This window comes from Hipposideros armiger, unplaced genomic scaffold, assembly GCF_001890085.2.
Source record: "Hipposideros armiger isolate ML-2016 unplaced genomic scaffold, ASM189008v1 scaffold_199, whole genome shotgun sequence".
In the NCBI taxonomy this organism is placed as follows: domain Eukaryota; kingdom Metazoa; phylum Chordata; class Mammalia; order Chiroptera; family Hipposideridae; genus Hipposideros; species Hipposideros armiger.
In genome coordinates this window covers 1,252,713-1,271,933 of record NW_017731549.1, presented here as the reverse complement: position 1 = coordinate 1,271,933, position 19,221 = coordinate 1,252,713, and the positions used below count along the sequence as shown (strand labels likewise).

Genomic DNA, 19,221 nt, shown 5'->3' with positions numbered 1-19,221 from the left:
CTAGAGATGAACCAGATAGAAATGGCATTGTTTATTATTCTTTTCATTTAAAACAACACATCATCGTGTAGCTCAGGTATTAGGTCCCCTAATGTCACTGGCATCCTTGGACTTTTCTGACATCAACAAACCCAAACCTACGCACTTCGGCGCCGGGCTTTCCAGCTGGGTTTAAGTTTCTTCCCCCACAGCAGCAAGTGCAGCCGTGCTGTCGTGGTGGTTAAAGCGAAACACTTGGGGAATGAGGCGTTTTCGTAACGTCATTTATTTAGTCTAGATGAGAAATTTTGCTCTTTAAGAACAGGAAGGGTTCAGATTTCCAGAAGTTGGAAATCGAACCAGAGAATATTTGTTAACTGGGGAAGTTAATCACGTTTTTACTTATAAGGATAAGGCAAGGGAGAGGGTGGTGGAAAGCCCCGATTTGGCAGATTTTCTACTGCGGGAGCCTTCTAGACCTCGGATGGTTCCCTCCTGAAGGAGAACTGGCGCCCGCAATGGAAAGGGTGCGTTGCAGGGCGGCGGGGGCTAGTTCCCGACGGGACCGTCCAGCGGCCCGGTCTCTGCACCGTAAGGAAGTCTCCCTGACTAACTCCTGTTTACTTCTGGAAACTGCCAGGTCCCGACGTGAGGAGAGGGGTTAGGCCGGCGGGAGCCATCCCTGGGCTTGGGAAGTTGTCGGGTGGGCGGGAAGCAGCAGGAAGAGGCGGGATTCCTGCCTTTTGTCTCTCGGTCTTTAAACTGTAAGCGGGGGGCGCAGACGCCCACCCTCCTGCCAGATGCCCCCAGCGCGCCAGAGCGGGTCCGGGAATTCGCCAGGCGCGCCGGGGCGGGGAGCGGTAGGGTGGGGGCGGGGCTCGTGTTGGCCACGCCCACCAGGGGGTCTTTTAAAGGTGCCAGCGCTCCCCTGCTCCCGGCTCCCGGCTCCCGGACTCCCAGCGCGCTCCTTCCGAGTCGGCTTCGTTAGCTCCACCCGCGGTGCTTGGTCCTGCCTCGGATTCGAGTGAGTAGCGGCGCTGGGGGCGTCTCCGCCAACCCTGGGGGCGGGAGGGTCCCCACAACCTCCCAAGATCTTCTGGCCACCCTGCTGGCGCCCTCAACATCTCCTCTGACATCCCGATCATGGAACCCATTTAAGCGTCCCCCCAGCCTCTTCAACCTGCTCCCCGGTTCGCCCCCACTCCGGGACTCCGCTTAGCTGCCCGGCTCCCGGCGGCCGCCCCGGCTTTGTCCTCGGATCCTGGGCCCGCGGGCAGATAAATAATAGTGCGTGACCTCCATACCAGTTTGTCCCTACGGGTTTTCTGATAGGGAGGCGGGGTCGGGAGTTGCGCGTGGCTGCTATTCCGCCTTTACTAGCCTTGGGCCCCCCCGCTCCAGAGTCCGGTTCCCTCTCCGCCGAGGGGAAGGCGGGATCCGCGTCTCCAGGTCTCCTCTGCCTGGAGTGTGGTGCGCGCTGAGGGCGACCTTCCCAGTGGCTCGTTCGGAGTCCTGGGGGTGAGGTGGGGGGGCTCCTGCAGCCCGCACACCCCAGAATCCTTCCCCTGCTGCGGTACAAGAGCTCTTGGCATCCCTATTGTTCGGTGGTCTCTGCCCACCAAGCACCGAACCTTAAATGCTGAAGGAACAGCAGTGCAACGTCAGATCGATCACTCTCCCAGCTTTTTCCGGAACTTTCTACTATTCAGGTACAAATAGGGAAGCAAGAATGTTTGGTTGTGAAATTCTGCAACAGGTCCTGAAAATCACATCGTGGGTTCCGGAGCTCCACGAAGGCAACCCCAGGGGGAAGGGAGGGTTTCCAACTCGCAAGACACCCACCTCATCCCCCCCAAGCTAGGACGTTTGTTGAACGATATTTGTTTAGATGGTGACCCAAAATGTTTAACCTGTTTTATTTGCAGTCTGCAGACCAAGTACATTTTCATTTTTCAAATGCCTTTTAATTGGGGTAACTTTTTATATGCGACAGTAAGAATGGTCCCTTTAGTTCTTAACTTTTCTGATTAACCCGTCTTAAAGCTCCACCTACAAAATGCCAAGAATTCAAGTAGGACCACCATAAAGTTGGCTATAATTTGACTCAAATTTTTCAGTAAAGAGATGGGCGATAGATTCTAAAAGGGTGAATTTCATGTAATATCAAAACTGCATACCAAACTATAATCAATTTTATCAAATCCTCCATGGTCTTGCCCCACTGTCTTCTTGGTCATTCCTCTTTTCGGGTTGATTGCCACTGATACTTTATCAGTAGTTCTCAAGGTTCTTTTTACTCTATATTCTAGTTTCTTTTTCTCTGTAAGAGTGAAATTAGGTAGAGACAGCATCTGTATCCCATGAATCCTTGAAACTCACAGAACTTGCATGAGTGCCTTAAACACTGTTGGGCCAGAGGCAACACTGGTTGATTAAATAAATGAAGGAAGGAATGAGTAAGGTTCCAATTGTGGCGCACAAAGATGAACTTGGACTCAAGCAATATATACATCAGCAGGTTTGAGCTCAGGTTTCTATCATAAGTTTTTAATGGATTCCTCCAAATGTATTTAACAAATATTACTTGATACTGGTATCTGCTAACTACTACACTGAAAGCAGTACTCATTGGAGCTCTGTCCTGATTCAATTGCCAAATCATGGCATGGTGAGAAGGGCAGGACTGAAGCCAGTTGGGCCCAAATTTACATCCCAGCTCTAGCACACTGTAGGTTTGATGACCTTGAGTAAGCTACTCTCTGACCTCAGTTATTTCATCTTGTAAAATAGGTATAATAATCACAGACCTTGCAAAGTTGTCATCAGGCACATACACCCACTCACACACCAGCCCAGCCTAGAGAGGTTCATTGTAATTAGATATTGTTCTATGCTTTGTTGAATCTACGTGGAAATGGCTATTAGTGAAAGCCTCTTCCAGGAGATCTGTGACTCAGACAGACGGGAACACTATCTCTTAGGCCTTGCCTGGAGGCCAGCTCTCTTCCCTTTGCCGATATCCACAGGTTTCCTCAAGGCACCGCATCATTTCCTGGGCTGGTGTTTGCATGATATTTGTGTTCTAGTGGGTGGGGATCCCTGGACTCCCTGGTGACCTTGATTACCTAGGATAGTGCTGCTTAACTGTTTTTGTATCGTAGACCTTCCTGGCAGTCTGGTAAAAGTCTCTGGACCCCTTCTCAAAATGTTCTTAGGTGCATAAAATAAAGTACACGGTACCAAGTTCACCGATCCCCAGAATTTCAAGGGATCTGTGAACCCTTGGGTTCAGAACCCTGATGTAGGGAAGTTTTCTCAAACTGAATTGTGGAGGAGCTGGGCACAAGTTCTGATTGTTAAAACTTTTATGTTTTGGTGTAAGTCATAGAGGGAAAACCAACAGAAGTATATTGTGAATCACTTGTAAAGGATATCATCAGGTTCCTTGCTTTTTTTCTTACCATCTCATTGTGCCAACAGTACTACTAATTGTCCTTGACTCCTATGAAGAAGACACATACCATGTAATAATACATTAGGGCCAAAGGACTGCTCAGTTCACTATAGGAAAAAAAGGTTTCATGGTGGCTTCTCTCCCAAAAAAGAAAAGTGAAGAGAGAATCGAACCCTTATCCAGCGCACGACAGTACAGGAAATACCCAATTTAAAAAGAACCTGTCAGAGACATAGAAGCCAGTACTGTATTTGTGTTGCTAGCAGTGGCTTAGTTTTAGCGAAATACCAGTCAAATAAACTTAATATAGTTCATTTGAATTTTACTGGTATTAATTTTTAAGCTGAATTGATAGTTTTGTTTTGGTTTCACATTTATAAGCCACTTAGTATCTCTTTGCCTCAGCTTCCACACCCATAAAATGGGGATAATGAAAATGCCTACCTCAGTTTTTATGAGGATTATTAAATAAGTTACTATCAGTAAACTACTTAGCATAAGTAAAGCATATAGTAAGCTTTATGTAAGTAAATAATATATTACAATAAGTAAATAATAATGTAGTAATTATTTTTATGTATCATATGCAGGCAGTATTCTAAGTGCTTTGCATATATTTAATCTCGGAACTGCCTTATGATATAAATAAGCATATCTCCATTTTTAAAATGAGAAAACTACCAGATCAAATAACCAACCTAAGATCATTTGGCAACTAAACAGTAGTCTTGGCATGTAAATCTTGGTCTGACTTCATGTAAGAATCACATAAACATTGTTTGGATAATTAAATACTTTGTAGTTGATACCGATTGTGAATTGCTATGGGAGATGTTGGAGGTCATAGTGACCGAGTTTATAGCATAGTTGCATTCTAATTACAATATGTGATTTGGCAGGTAGTGTCCAAATCACTGTCAAGGATTTTGCTGTAATCCAAGTTGAAGATGTAAGTGGTAACAGGATACAGAATTAGTAATTAATGGTGAGGCTGGAGTGAACACAGGACAGCTTACTAGGTGGAAGGGAGGTTTCCCTCTGTCATGAGGATAGACTTAGGTGAGAGAGGAGTGAGTGGTAGAGAGCTTTTTGGTTGAAAGTAACCGTTTGGGTGTGAGATTGGCACATAGAAGACACTTACTACCTACTAGTAGTATGAATGAAGACTGGGCAGAAGGGGAGGTGTTCCTGTATGCAGATAATTTGGTAACGCAGAGATTGGTAATTCTCAGGTGACTTGAATGGTCTCAGCCCTTAAATCAGATATGGGAGTTCGGGGAACAGCTTGTGTGGTTCTGGAGTCAAATATACCAGTGGGTTGAGCCTGAATTTGCTTCTTTGGAGGCCAGTGACCTTAGCAGGTCACCTAACAACTGAAGTTTCGGTAGCCATTCACACCCAGTAGCGCTCCTGAAGGAAAAGGAAACCAACAGGCTCTTTACCAGGTACTTGACTAACATTATTTCATTAGATCCTTAACAACCACGCTATCAGAGAGTTCTTGTTCATTTCCAAGTTGTAGCTGGTGAAGGAGTTGGCCAAGATCACAGAGCTGATAACTGACTTTCAAACGTCGTCTGTCTGATTCTAAGTTCCATGCTCTTTCTCTTCTACCAGGAATGTCTTAGAGGTAGCAGGGGTAGTGCAATTTCCATGCAGACATTCGTAATTGCAATCATCTTTAATGTGGAACCTTGATTGAACTTAAGAATCTTTCTCAACATAATTCCAGGAACCCACTATCAGTGGATCTGTAAGATGAAACCGTTCTGCCATCTCTGTATAAGCAGACCATGCACAGCCCTCTCTACATGCCTTTATGTCATTGGTTGTGTTGGACTGCTGTGGTTTGTTTACATATTTCTACCACCACAGTAAACTCCCTGAGAAACAGGCATCTGTCCTTATAACCCTTTTATCCTCAGCTTCTCACCCAGGATATGGCTTATAAAAGGTTGAGTTAATACATTTATATGAGAGCTTCATAAAGAGTAAAACATTGTACGTTGTTTATTAGCTGCCCTTACTCTAGAAAAATTACTTGAGATACAGAAAGGAAGTCAGGAGTTAGCTGGATGAAGGAGGGAGGTAAGTCAGTTGCCCTGAGGGGAGGGATTAGAGACGTTAAGAAGGAATGGGTAGGGGAAGATGATTGTTGATAACAAAAATTAAACATTGCTAAACATTGATGATACAGACTACCAGTAATTGAGTGCCTACTATAAACATTTTCTCATCTCATTTTCTTAACAACTTTATAAGACAGTTACCGTTATCTTCATTTTACATATGAGGGAAATGAGACTCTGTTGAATCCAAAATCCATGCTCTTAATTCACTCTTAGCCTGAGCTGTCCTAAAGGCCAGCTTGAGTATTTGGCTTTGGTAGAAGGAGCGAAATGGAACCTGGAGTCTATCCTTGGTTCATGGTATTCACTTAGATAAGGGAAGTAGACGCTAAGCAGGTAGTTTGGGTAACAGATGAAAAAAAAAATTAGAATGGGCAATGAGTAAAGCTTAATTTCCAATTAATGACAGCTGTCAAACTCTGGCCTTGTTAAAAGTCAGTGTAGTGGGGGATAATGCTATTCACCTACATATTCATTAACAAGTGACCCCTCTGGATGGGTGGTGCTCACTATGAAGCTGGTTTATAATAAATTCTCCCTTTTGGGAAATTGGATTATAACCAGGTTCTCGTGTAATAACAAAGCCCAGTATGTAGTAATAAAATGCCAAGCTTCTGGAAGCATTTAGAATCTGGGATTACAGACGGATTCACTCCAAACCTTTGGTATTAGAATGAATCACTTAAACTGCAAGTCGTGACACGTAGACTCAAAATCATGGATTCAAGTCATTGAGATTCTAAAATAAGACAGTGAACGCAGCACAGGTGGTATGAGAATGATTCATGTGCTCATTTAGCGGCTCTTTGGTTATCTAGAGAATGAGGTAATTTACCACAAGGTTGACTCAGAGTTAGACCATAGTAATTTTCTTGTAGGGGTAGGTCTTAGGCATTGGGGGGTGGTGTCTTTAACTAGGGAGAAGCCACAAAGAGAAATTGCACATAGGTGTTTGGATGTAAACCAAGCCTTTTAATCTTAACGCAATGGATACATCCTCGCGCTGGAACTCTTTCACACATTGAACACCGAAGAACAAGACTGAGGAAGAATAAGCCTGGGTTTGGCCTCTTGCGTGATGTGTGTAAAGTGGGATTTTATTTCCCCTCTTCCCATTCTGTAAATGAATGCATGGGATTGGGGAGAGGCATGCAGCCCAGACTGCTCAGTGCAAACCCAGTCTGCTGTGATTAATGTCAGCTGCTGTGAAGTTGTGCAGCCAAATGCGTACATGAAAAGTGAAGCTTTGGGTTTTTGGTTTTGTTTCATATATATATATATATATGCATAGCAATGCCAAGAGTGACAGAAATAGAAGAGCATCACACTTTCCCCTGCCAAATGCATTAAATGTCCATAGGAGTTCACCCTAAAAGTATAATTTTGAACTTCATTTCTTAGTCACAAGTGGAAGTATCATTGTAGTTGCAATGCGTTTCAATGTCCCAGAAAAAGAAGGTTTATGAGTGGATAATCAGATAAGTTTTTTTCTTTACCCTCTTTGTTGCCCTGAGCTTTGCTCCATTTGTGCTAGTCAGTGCGTTTTCCTCCTGGAGTCCTGACAGCAGGGTTGACAGTGTGAGATGCCCCTTCCTTCTTCAAGCTAAATTACCGGATGTCTGCCAAGGCATTTGTTTACCTTGCTTTTTCATCACAATATCGAAGAGGTAGAGAGAGCTACCTTTCCCTATTTTATAGGTGAGAAACTGATCTATGTTACAGATAAGACCAAGGCTGCACAACCATTATAAGTCAAGTTAACCCAGGTCTAAACCAACCAACTGCCTCCCTCCTTCCCTCCCTCCCTCCCTCCTTCCCTCCCTCCCTTTTTCTTTACTTCCCTCCTTTCCATTGTGAAATATTTCAGACATACAAAATAGAGAATATAAGGAACACCCAACTACCCACTATCCAGCTTAAAACATAAGACATAAAGCCAGCTGAAGCTTTCTGAGGATGCTCTTTCTTTTACACCATGTGCCGGAACCACAGAGAGGGTTATTCACAAATCCTTCGGAAAGCTTTTAAACTGGATGGAACTTTTAAAAAGTTAGTGACTTAGAAATCTGACTTAAGAATCCAAAATGTGACAAAGAGAAGTAGGACAGTGCTGCCTTTGTCTTGAGAAGCATAAGATCTAACTGGGAATTGTACTAACAGGTTGAAAAGGGAAGGATTCTATAAAACAATAGAAATGAAGTATTTTGAAATGTGCCAAGTACTCTGATGGGGTGGGGAATGCAGAGGTGTGGTCCCCTTCCCCGAGGCGAAGAAGCTTATAACATATTAAGCTGAATGTTGTAGACCTTTGAGAGGTATTTCCTGAAAAGGGGACACATGCACATTTGGCTGATGTGGATGTACAATAGAAATTAATTAGACCGGACTTCCAAGTAGTAAATTTAAGTAACCCTGAGTTACACGGAGAAAGGGCACATGGTTCCCTCTTTTAAAAAATCCAAGCTGCTCTTTTAATAGAGAATAACAAAGTGATGAGTTAGTTTTTAAAAAATGTATTTTAAATGTCATTCTGAAGCAACCCAGGATAGCATAAGTCTTGATAGAAATCTGATGCCTTATTGGTGATTGCTCCAACGTAAATGTGTGTGAAAATGTAAGCTACCAGGTTGATATTAAGCAGTATATTTTCTATTATAATATGATGAGAAATGCCTAGACAATAAAATATTTTAAAAACCAACTGGGCTATTAATGCTTGGGATCCAGTTTTAAGTAATTGTAACGTCTTTACCTACAAACCTGGATTTGGTGTGGGTTTCCTCGGGAATCACCAGGGTACTTCCAGCAGATGTCTGTTGCATACACAAGTGTTCGCCCCAGAGCACAGGTAACTTCGGAGCCATGGGGCAAAGTCAGTGTCACCAATTGCACTCCAAACTCCAGCCAGTGCAGGCTGCTGGAGCCAAGGCTGTGTGTCAGGTTTTACAGTCAGGCTCAGGTTTCACTGTGGATTTCAACAATGGAGCACCTGTCTCCAGGGAAGGGAATAAGAGATTTATGCAACTACTAAAGGAATGCTTGCAAATATACTCTGTTGTTGCTAGATACTGATCCTGTGTGGATGCCTCCCCAGTAGCCTGGTAACACTCGTGGACCCTTGAAATTACTTTGTTCCTGTCTGAATAAGGGAAGGAGGCTTTTTGCAAGTTGAGACTGATAGTTTAGTGATAACTAGTCCTATCAGTTAGGTCTCTTTGTGTGTGTATGTGTGTGTGTGATTGTTGTTATTTGTTTCAAGCAACAGGAGCTCCGTCTCCAAATGACTTAAAAAGGGGATTTATTGGCTCACATAACTAAAAAAGTATAGAATAAGACAAGGAAGGGCTAAAAAGTGTCTACACCTAGTCTCCATCTTTCTGTTTCCCTCTGTGCTGGCTTCATTCTTAGGTCCTCATAGTGGCTAAGACAGCTGCTAGCAACTCCATCCTCCATTCACACAGTTCTAAACCAAAGCCCTGGGTGTCACTTTTATCGAACTGGCTTGGGTCACGTGCCCATTCCTAAACCAGTCACTCTGACAGGCCCGGAATGCAGTAATCTGGTTACCATGACAGTGTCACATGCCCAGCCCTGGAGTTGAAGGTAGAGTCAACACCATTTAAACCAATGCTTTTCAAACTGTGGTAAAGGAACATTTTATTTGTTTTAATTTCCAAATACAGATTGGTTCTTTGACTCTACGTTCTTCAACAAGACGAGTTCACTGGTCATGCTCTTAATTGTTGTGGCATAAAATTATATAAAAGTGTCTACATGCTTACCTGGATTTTGTCTTGAATTGGTAACAAGCATGGTGGACCATCACCAGGAGACCACATTTAATAAATACTTCTCTAAACCACATGGGCCGAGAAAGAGATGGTTGCTTTCCTAAAGAAAATCTGGGAAAGCATTAACCAGAAGAGGGACAAGAGACTGAATGACGGTCCCAGAAAGATGCCCAACACAGTGATTCACTCTATAAATCTTTCTTTTGGAGAGGCCTCATCGCATGTTCAGGAAGCCGTTGGGTTCTGGAAGTCTTAATGTTGTAGGATGGGACCTTACCATCCTCCTGTTTATTTTAAGGATGGAAGATACCTCAGTTTAGGCTTAGTAGCCCTCCTATTCCCTTCTTTTTCTAGCCAGGTTTGAGTTAGTGAAGTGGTTTCAGCTTTCTTAACCAGCTATTTCCTAGAGAGGCAAGCCATTCATCCGAGCAGGCGTAACAGGCAGGGGCTGCAAATACCACTCACAGAAGGGAAGTCTGAAAATGATGGTGGGGTTAAAAGAAATTTTTTTGCTGTGTTTTTACATTCTACTCAGGGCGGGGCAGACACAATACACTGTCCTTGCTGGATGGATGGCCTTCTGTCCCAGCAAGGGTACTTGTGTCCGTTGGCCATTCAGAACTATGCATTTAAACTGGGTCCAGGTAGTCCAACTCATTGAGAAGCAGATTAGAACCTGTTGTCCGTACCTCAGAGCAAGATGGCAGGGATTTCAACTTCAAGCTATCACCACATCAGGCCCCACTGCCCAGAGGTCATTCTGACACACTCCACAAACAGGTCACTTTGACCGGAAGGGATCTTGGTAGCATGTTCTGTATGGACTGACAGCCGGGTCCAAGAGGGAAAGCCAGCTATTGGCTGGACGAGAGGACCCTGGGGTTAGGGAGGCACAGAAATTTAAATGTAGACATCTGAATGGATGTTTGTTGTGGTTACAGCAAGCCTCCATACGTGCCGTCGTGCTAGTCACAGATACAACTATGTATGCTATAATCTCACATAACTTAAGTAGGCAAATATGAAACTTGTTCTTGCAGAGCAATACACTTTCTTCCTCCCTAGAAAGTGTGTCATAGTTCGTATATGTTCAGTGTTAAGAACTGGGTGGTGTCACAGTAAATTCAACATAATAAAAATCTCCACCCAAGCGTGAGTTCTTCGGCTGAATTGGTTTGTGATGACTGGGTGTGTGTGTGTGTGTGGGGGGGGGGTGGCAGGGGGTTGTGTTTGCCGTTCCACTCTCCCCTCTCCTTTCCTACCTCCTGGGGATTCCAGGGGCGTCGTTTGTTTTGTGGCTGGTGACCTGTACTGTTGTACTGAAGGCAGGTCCTTTGTCCTATAGGGAAAAAAACGGGAGTATGACAAGCCGCAGCTTCCTCATGAGAGACCTGTAATTTAGGAGAGATGAGGTTATTTTGGAGGCACGCAGGCCTTTAAAAGATGTGGTCAGAGCGGTTCATATAGTAACAAACTCTGCAGCTGTCCCCTGGGTTTAGGCAGCCCCGTGGGGAGCCTGGAAGACATATCCCAGGCTATGCGGACAGTCTCATGAGTCCTTTATTCCTTCAGGATGCCCGTCTGGGGAGGTGGAAACAAGTGCGGCGCCTGCGGGAGGACTGTGTACCATGCGGAAGAGGTGCAGTGCGACGGAAGAAGCTTCCACCGCTGCTGCTTCCTGTGCAGTAAGTACCTCCCGGTGCTCAGCCGGGGGCAGAACTTGTGTGTAAGAAGCCTCCTTTACTTCCTTATGGGAAAAATTGTGGTTTTTGTTAACAAAGATGATTTTTAGAAGCACAAGTGGTTTTTACTTGTCTGTTCTCCCCGACATTGTAAGTACTCAACCTACCAGCAAGGACAGCAGGGTGACCCAAGATACTTGGCCTTCTGTGTCCCCATAGCTCTTAGCCTCCACTTGGCATTTACTATGCTTTATTTATTATCACATCTGTCTCGCCCGCCTGGTCCACTGAGAGCTCAGTGTGGTCTGTCGTCTGGCACCCAGCACAGTTCCTGGCACATTGTATAGGCTTGGCTCTGGTTTCTGAGTGACAGAATGGCTCCCCACCCACCCCAGCTTTATCTTCCTGGCTGGGCTCCTTTTCTTTGAAACTGCCTTGCTTGTGTCTCAGCACATTTTTAGTTCAAATTCAGAAGTCTAGAAGCTCAGTTTCTCTAGAAGCTCAAATTCTGTCTTCTCTGGTAGTGACTATTCAGAGTTGTTTCTGGTTATTGAGATCCTAAATTTGAGGGAAAGGAATTTAGGATATGAAAATCCCATTGAGGCAAGATGGGAACTACCATTGTTTCTAGATGGAAAATTAATCAGTGTGTCTGACACAGACCGGAAGTAGGACATAAAACAGCACATGTCGATGTGCTCAGAACACAGAAAATACCTGATAACGAGAGAAACAGAACATGAGAGAAGGCCCTTCGCCCCTGTATATTTCCTCTAATGACAACTAAGTTTTCAGTTTTAAAATAGGAGAGTAGCCACTTCAGAAAGCTCTTCATTTATCATCTTCTGATTCAAATGACATTTTCTTTAATGAAGGATCTGTTACATGAGGAACCCACCCATATATGCAATTATTTGATCTATAGTTCTGTTTAGTGAAAGTTAGCTAGAAACTGCCTATGTTCAAAATAAATTTGGCTACACTAAGAAATAATCTTCAGAAAAAACTTTGGCACCTGCTTTGCGGAGAACTAGAAACAGACAACAAAAAGTCACAGCTACAAAGGATAAAAACACAACATATGGATGTTTGCTATGTATGCCTCCATGGTAGCTACCATTTCTCAGACTTGGTTTAACCCTTTCTTCTAAGTTTTTTGTTTGTTTGAGGAATCTTTTTCAGTAGGTTTGCAGCCAAGAGTATGTGAATATAGAGCAAATGCTTAGAGATTGTTCTTAGTTTCATCTAGGTTAAGCCATGATGTCTCCGCCATAATCAAGTCCATGTTTATGAAATGTCAAGTTCTTGACTGGTCATTACATACTACTCCTTCCTAACATTTGTCTCTGCTGACTAAAGCCCATTAAAAAAATAAGTCAGAGTAGTTTGAATACGGGTGAGGACTGGGGGAAGGAGGTGGTTACATAGTAAAATTTTCATATGCTTAAATTTGCTTTGGTTATTAGATGTGTTTTTCAAAATAGCTTTTATGTTCATTTATATTTATTCTGTCTGTCTGTTCTTCAGCAGTGGAAGGTTTTAGGTTAACTAATATCTTTTAGCAAATATATATTGGTACTTGAGTCTCAACAGCAAGGTTCCAGAGCAGGTGATTTCATTCTATTCTAGAAGACTTTGGTCTAAGATAATAGAAACTTCATAATTTATCTCTATTTTCAGCCAGCTTGTTGCGTTCATAATTTCCCTTCCCATTTCTCTTTCTTTCCTTCCCCCTTTTGTTTCTCCTCCTCTTTTAAATGAGGGAAGGGAAATCCCCTTTTCTACTGCTAATCTTGGAATTCCAGCTGCCCAATTGTGCTACCAATGAGCTCCCTCACAATTTCTTTGTTTCTTCAGCTTAATTGAAGTTTTAGAAAGTGAAATAATGTCTGGATAAAACATGATGACATTTGGCAATTTTATGAAGTGGGATCTGTGGAGATGTCTTGTGGGAAGAAATCCATCAAGAAAGAATGCATCCTCCTTTGGGACAGAAGGGAAAACAAAGCCGACTAAACCACTTGATGATTTTCAGACATACTTACCACTCCTGGAGAAGCTGGTGGCGAGAGACTAATACTTTTTCTCTTCTAGGCTAGTGATGAAAACTAGAATTCTGGTTTGAAAATGGTTTTTATCCCACAGGGTACTTTTGGGAAGATGGGGCTGCAGAGGCAATTCTCCCAAGGCCTTCAGCCACCCTTTTGTTAGGTTGTGATTTAACAATATTTGGTATGAAGAAGCTGAAAAGATTTGATTGTTGCGAGTTTGGGAGCAAAGTGTTAGTTTTGTCCCTTTTGTGTGTAATTACAGCCATCTCAAACTTCTCTCCCTCCTGCCAGAGAGGCAAATCATATTGGAAAGTCTGAGACTTCAGGATGTTAATATTCTGATATATTTTCTGAAACAACTGACATATCCATGGAGGAAGGCAAATAGTTGTCAAATGTGGCTGACCCGTCCAGACGCTGTCTCATGCCTTTTGGGAAACCACAGGATAAACTAGGCACGTGGGACAGCATGGGCTTTTACCATTTGTAGATCATGTGTCTGTGTCACCATTGTTCTCAGGAAAAAGGTATCTTTGCCTCATTTTTAAATTCTAACTATTTCCCCCTCAGTGGTTTGCAGGAAAAATTTAGATAGCACCACGGTGGCAATTCATGATGAAGAGATCTACTGCAAATCCTGCTACGGAAAGAAGTATGGGCCAAAAGGGTACGGTTATGGCCAGGGTGCTGGTACGCTCAACATGGACCGGGGCGAGAGGCTGGGCATCAAGCCAGAGAGGTGAGTGAGGACCATGTCTGCTGCCTTCAGAAATGAGTTGTAATAGTTGATGTTGCTTGGTGAACAGGAATCTGGGAGTTTTCAGATTTTTAGCTTAAATAAACTAAAGGACTCGGATTTTCTGGTATAAACTACTGACTATTCTTTAAGCTCAAAATATTGACAGTTTGGGACCTAACGAAGTAATTTTTCCAGTGATTTCTAGTCCTGGTTTGAGAGCATTCCAAGGTGTATCAAGGAGTCATGATGTTCTCACAATCAAGTGGTTTAAATTTAATTCCATTTCCCAGAACTTTGGAGACCAGATGTCATGAAATCAAATGATAAAGAAATGTGGCATCTGAATCATGAAATGCATTTCTCATGTGCAACTAAGCGATCAGTGAAAATTCCTCAGTCATTCCTTTCGTTTAAGAATATTTTCTCATCAGGAAATGACTTTTCTCTAACTTAAAATTACTGAAAAATTGATTTTTTTTCCTGTTTTTGATTCTTTGAGACATTAGTGTTAAACTTTAAAGCTTTCAGTACAAAACTAGTGAGGTGCTAAGTCTGCTAACCTTCACTTGATCATGCTATATCATTTCTTTTTTGGGAATTTCCTCTTCATTTCTGTTTTTGACCCAATAATTCCCTCATTTGAACTTCACATTTTTCCACATCCATTTTATACTGAAGAGGCAAAATTGGTGTAATACCCTAATAAGCTGGCCTTCCCCTGGACAGGACATTATCATGCCCTTCCTATGGGCTGGACACCATGCAGTATTAACATATGTTAGCTCATATAAACTTCTCAACAACCCTACAAAGTATGGTTTCCCATCTTACTCAAGAACAAATTGAGACAGTGAGAATTAAGTGATTTGCCTAAAGTCACACTGCTAGTTAATTGTAGACCTGGAACTTAACCTAGTGTAACTCCAAAGTTTATGATTGTAAACATGGTACATTATGGCATGACTGAAATAATAAGGATTGATTGCGTATTGTCTGCTGAATATTTATATTCATTATACATAATCCTCAGTTACTCTGAGTTTAGGTACTTTGCGCTGATTTTATAGATAGGACACTAAGCTCAGGTCACACAGATAAGTGGCAGAACCAGGATTTGAACCTGTGTCCATTTGGCTCCCAAACCTGTGCTCTTTCCACAGCAGTGTGTACTACATGGAGGCCCACCTTTCTCTCTGTTCTAGAGTTTTTTCCACACTCAGGGTTTCTGAGCCATGGTGCCTTATTATGACCAGTTGTGCAAGGGCCGACTCATTCATTGCTGTGTGCCATAACAGCAGCCCAGCTTACCTTTGTCTTAGTTCAAGTTCATTGTTCTTGTTCCGCTCTCCTTTTCCAACCGGTTAAAATTCACTCATTCCCCAAGATCTTACTTCAAACCTTTCAAAACATATATTTGTGCACCTTCCCCCAAACAAAATCAAATTCATCCATGATGCCAAAAGTAGGTCAGTCTGCGGCCATAGTTCCCACGTCAGAAAGACCAGTGGACCTTCCGCTTTTCTACCCCTCCTTCCACACTAACTGGCAAGCCCTGGGTGCGGCCTGTCTCATCCGATGCCCCCGCCCCTTACCCTCCTCAGCCTGGCTACAGGCCGCTTATCCTTCAGGCGCAGGTGTAGGGATTTCCTGTGCCTAGACTTCCAGTGACGAAACTCTGGGAGCACCCATGGTCTGGACCATCCTCGTGGCGCAGTTATGGGGACCAAGCACTTCCCCAAGGATCTCCTGGAGAGGCGCACTGAGTGGGCAGGAACATTTTCACTGAGGCTGACCTGCATGTCTCAGTTCAGGCTCACCAGTTTACTAAATCTGTAGCCCTTCAGCAAATTAACATTTCTTCATCTGTAATATGAGATAACACTTATCCTTACCCTACAAAGTTGTTAGAATGCGGGCGGGAAAAAATGTGTGTGACGTTCTTATTAACATAATCAGTGACAGATTTGGAAATTTTTGTTGGGACACTCATAACTGGAAGTATTGGCTATCACTGTGAGTAGCTCTTAAAAGTAAGTATATACAGGAGGTTGTGAAAACATTTTTAAAAATATGCCTATACTAGGGACAGTGGGAAAAACCAATACTGTGAATTAGTACTGTGAAGTGGCATTTGTTGCTTAGAATAAAATTTCCAGTGGTCATCACATCAAACGTGGTTAAAACAAAGCGGTGTAGTGTTTTTCCAGTAGGAAAAATTGATAATTAGTTACCATTTGCTGAGTGCCAACTGTTGTTGTATCTCATCTGCTCCACTAACTTACAAAGTTCTATAAGGACCTTTAAATCTTCTGAGAGCCCAGGATGGTGTTTGGCATAGTAGGTGGGTGCACCTACATACTGAATACAACAACCTGTAATAGTGACAAAAATACCACTCAATCCAGAGAAAAAGATAAATAGATCACATAGTAATAGGCAAATTTTCTAAAATATTTTCCCACAAAGTGGTATATTCACACTTTCCCCTCCTGAAGATATATTGCAAAATCAATTAGTAAAACATGCTTAACTTCCTTGATAATAGACTACTTGAATCAACTGACCTCTAAGCAAAAGCTGCTTAAGTTAACACTGATTATTCGGTCTCATGTGAAGTAAAAAGCTTGATGTGATTCTCGTGGCACTAATATGACTCTGGGTTAAAAATAAATGCTTGATAGGGTTTTATAAAGCACAGTGTAATATTATAGTTTGGTGGAGAGGCTAGCCCTGGGGATTAAATGAATTTTGATGAGTGTAGACTTAGAAGGACAGATATTTAAGTTTGGGTCTTTTTGTAACAATAATGAGCCCATAAACAGATTAAAGTAATAACTCTGTCCCACACCTGAGATTAATTTCTTCTTTCTTCCTCCCCCTCTGTTGGCCCATGAAGGCCTCCAGCCATGAGATGGTAAAGCATTATGCCTTAGAGTTCCCTTGTTGCCCGCCTTATGGACTTATAAAGGGCTCGTTGGAAAATCTAATTTTTTTTTCTCCTTTCCACAAGTGTTCAACCTCACAGGCCTACAACAAATCCCAACACTTCTAAATTTGCTCAGAAATATGGAGGTGCTGAGAAGTGTTCCAGATGTGGGGATTCCGTTTATGCTGCTGAGAAGATAATTGGCGCGGGAAAGGTAGAGTGCTCCTTTTCATTAATGACAGCTTTGCTCCTTGCCTTCCTTTCACCCTCCACATCCCCCTCAGGCACCCTGTCTTATAAATAAAGGCCTTGGATTAAACTTGTTCTTAATTGCTTTTCCGTCGGAATCATTACTCTTTTGAAGTGCTGCCCGTATTTGACAAATCACATCTCTGTCTAAAAGTTGTTGTCATAGGGGGCACTCCTGAAGGCTGTTAAAAGGCCAGGCTGTTAAGAAATCTGTGGACGCTGCAGGTTATTTAACGTAGCAGGAAAAAAAGCAGTGAAGCAGAGTCCAGACAGCCAGTGCTGATTTGGTGGGTGGATTTGGAAGTTACTTCCAGTCACCTGAGCTGCGGTGTTCTCTGCTGTAAAGGAGACAGTCTTTCAAGGTCATGCCAGGACTGTGAGCAGGTCTCAGACTGCTCTTAGGAAAATGACCTTTCACGGTCCAGCTCCTGGCCCATGTTTTCTAGGAATGAAGTCTCAGCTCAGACCTTCTGTAGGTGACCAAGAACGTAGACACTGGGAGGTCAGGTCCAGCCTTCTGGGTGGGGGGGTTGGTCCACAGCAGACAGGAGCTCACTTTGGGTTGATCTTCCTGAGCATCTAAATGGTGCTACAGGAAACCGCCTCTCAAACTTACTCATTTGTGTCTTCCAGCCCTGGCACAAAAACTGTTTCCGATGTGCCAAGTGTGGGAAGAGTCTTGAATCAACGACTCTGACCGAGAAAGAAGGTGAAATCTATTGTAAAGGTAAAATTAATTTCAGTTATTGCTCTCCATATGACTATTCTGTCCTTGGTTAATGAGATGTCACCCGCATTAAAAAGAAAAGCACAAAGAAAAGTCCTTTGAAAATGGGAGAAAGGAGGGATAGTGTCACTGGCTATTTGAAAATAAAAGATCTAGAGATGCTTACAGATAACAGAAAACCATAGAACAATCTTAAATGATACAATAAAGTTGCTGATCATGTAAAACTCCCCTACCAATAAAAACCCCATGACAGTCTTCTTTCAACTTCATTTTAAGCAAAGCCTAGGCGTATATGCTTTATAGACAAATACATAACTTGCCTGGCCTGATTTTCATGCTTGTAACTCAGTGGGACCACGAGCTAGATACTAGCGAGCCAGAATGCTTGGACTTGGCCCTCGCAGTTATATTTACTACGAGGCACATTTTTACATCTTAAATAAGTTGAACTCTTTTTGGCGTAGCCAACAGTTTGTTTTATAATTTATGGGGGTCTGTTGTTGCGTGGGTCTTAAGCAATGCTAGCAGAGCTTAATGGACTTATACTAACTCTCCCTCTTCTTTTGTAGGATGCTATGCAAAGAACTTTGGGCCCAAGGGATTTGGCTATGGCCAAGGAGCAGGAGCGCTTGTTCACGCTCAGTAACAGTGTGAACCTGCAACGCAGATCACACATTGAGAATCTCTACATAATCTAGGCACAGATAATCTAACACTAAACTACTGTGAAACTCTACCAGCATTTACGTACTGTACATTGCCCTCTACTTGGATAGGCTGGCTTACTCGTAGGAAGAGAGCACTCTATCCTTTTGCTTTATTCATCAGCATTTTCAAGAACCATTTCTTTTACATCTTAAATAAATCTGCAGCTTGATTTGGGTGTTCAGTATCTTGCAGTTAATCTTTTTGGAAGAGTTACTGTGATTTCAGTTAGTAGAGAATCCTTCAGGTCCTGACCTGAATTTTATTCGTTAAAGAGAGTCCATCCGTTACCCAGTTGACTCACTAGGTTAATGTGTGTGTTACAGCTGTTGGGAAAGATCTCATTTTAGACGGCAAGTATGCCTCAAGAGTGAGGGTTACTAGGAAACAGGCCTCACCATTCAGACTCCTCAGAACAAGCACCTCCTGTGGCTCCGTGGTCTCTGCAGCAGTTTCCTTAAACATGGCTCCTAGAAATCACCGGAAGTGGAATCTCTGGGGGCAAAGCCACGGCCCTTCTAACAAGCTCCCCAGAAAGGCGCAATGACCTAGGGGTGGGCACACGGTGAAACATAACACTTAAAAATTCCAATGATTTCTCTCCACCTCAAGAGATATTACAAACCGCTGCCTAACGACAACTATAGAATCTGAGGCTTGAGGTGACTTTTTAGACTCCCCACTCTACTGCTAAATCCTGGAAACGAGTGCTTTTCTCACACATTTCAATTCTGCATCAGTAGCAAAGAATGTTGCACTGACCTGGCACATTCAGCTGGCTCAGGG

General features: G+C 43.0%; 1 protein-coding gene across 1 annotated transcript; it reads left to right on the top strand.

Annotated features, from left to right (window-relative positions):
• Nucleotides 1-893: 893 nt before the first annotated feature.
• Nucleotides 894-18,622, top strand: CSRP2 (cysteine and glycine rich protein 2). The gene is made up of 6 exons (XM_019653220.1): nucleotides 894-1,003; nucleotides 10,926-11,038; nucleotides 13,657-13,825; nucleotides 16,836-16,965; nucleotides 17,634-17,727; nucleotides 18,300-18,622. Exons 2-6 carry the CDS (start codon nucleotides 10,927-10,929, stop codon nucleotides 18,374-18,376), a joined length of 582 nt encoding a protein of 193 aa, XP_019508765.1. The 5' UTR covers nucleotides 894-1,003; nucleotide 10,926; the 3' UTR covers nucleotides 18,377-18,622.
• Nucleotides 18,623-19,221: the final 599 nt, after the last annotated feature.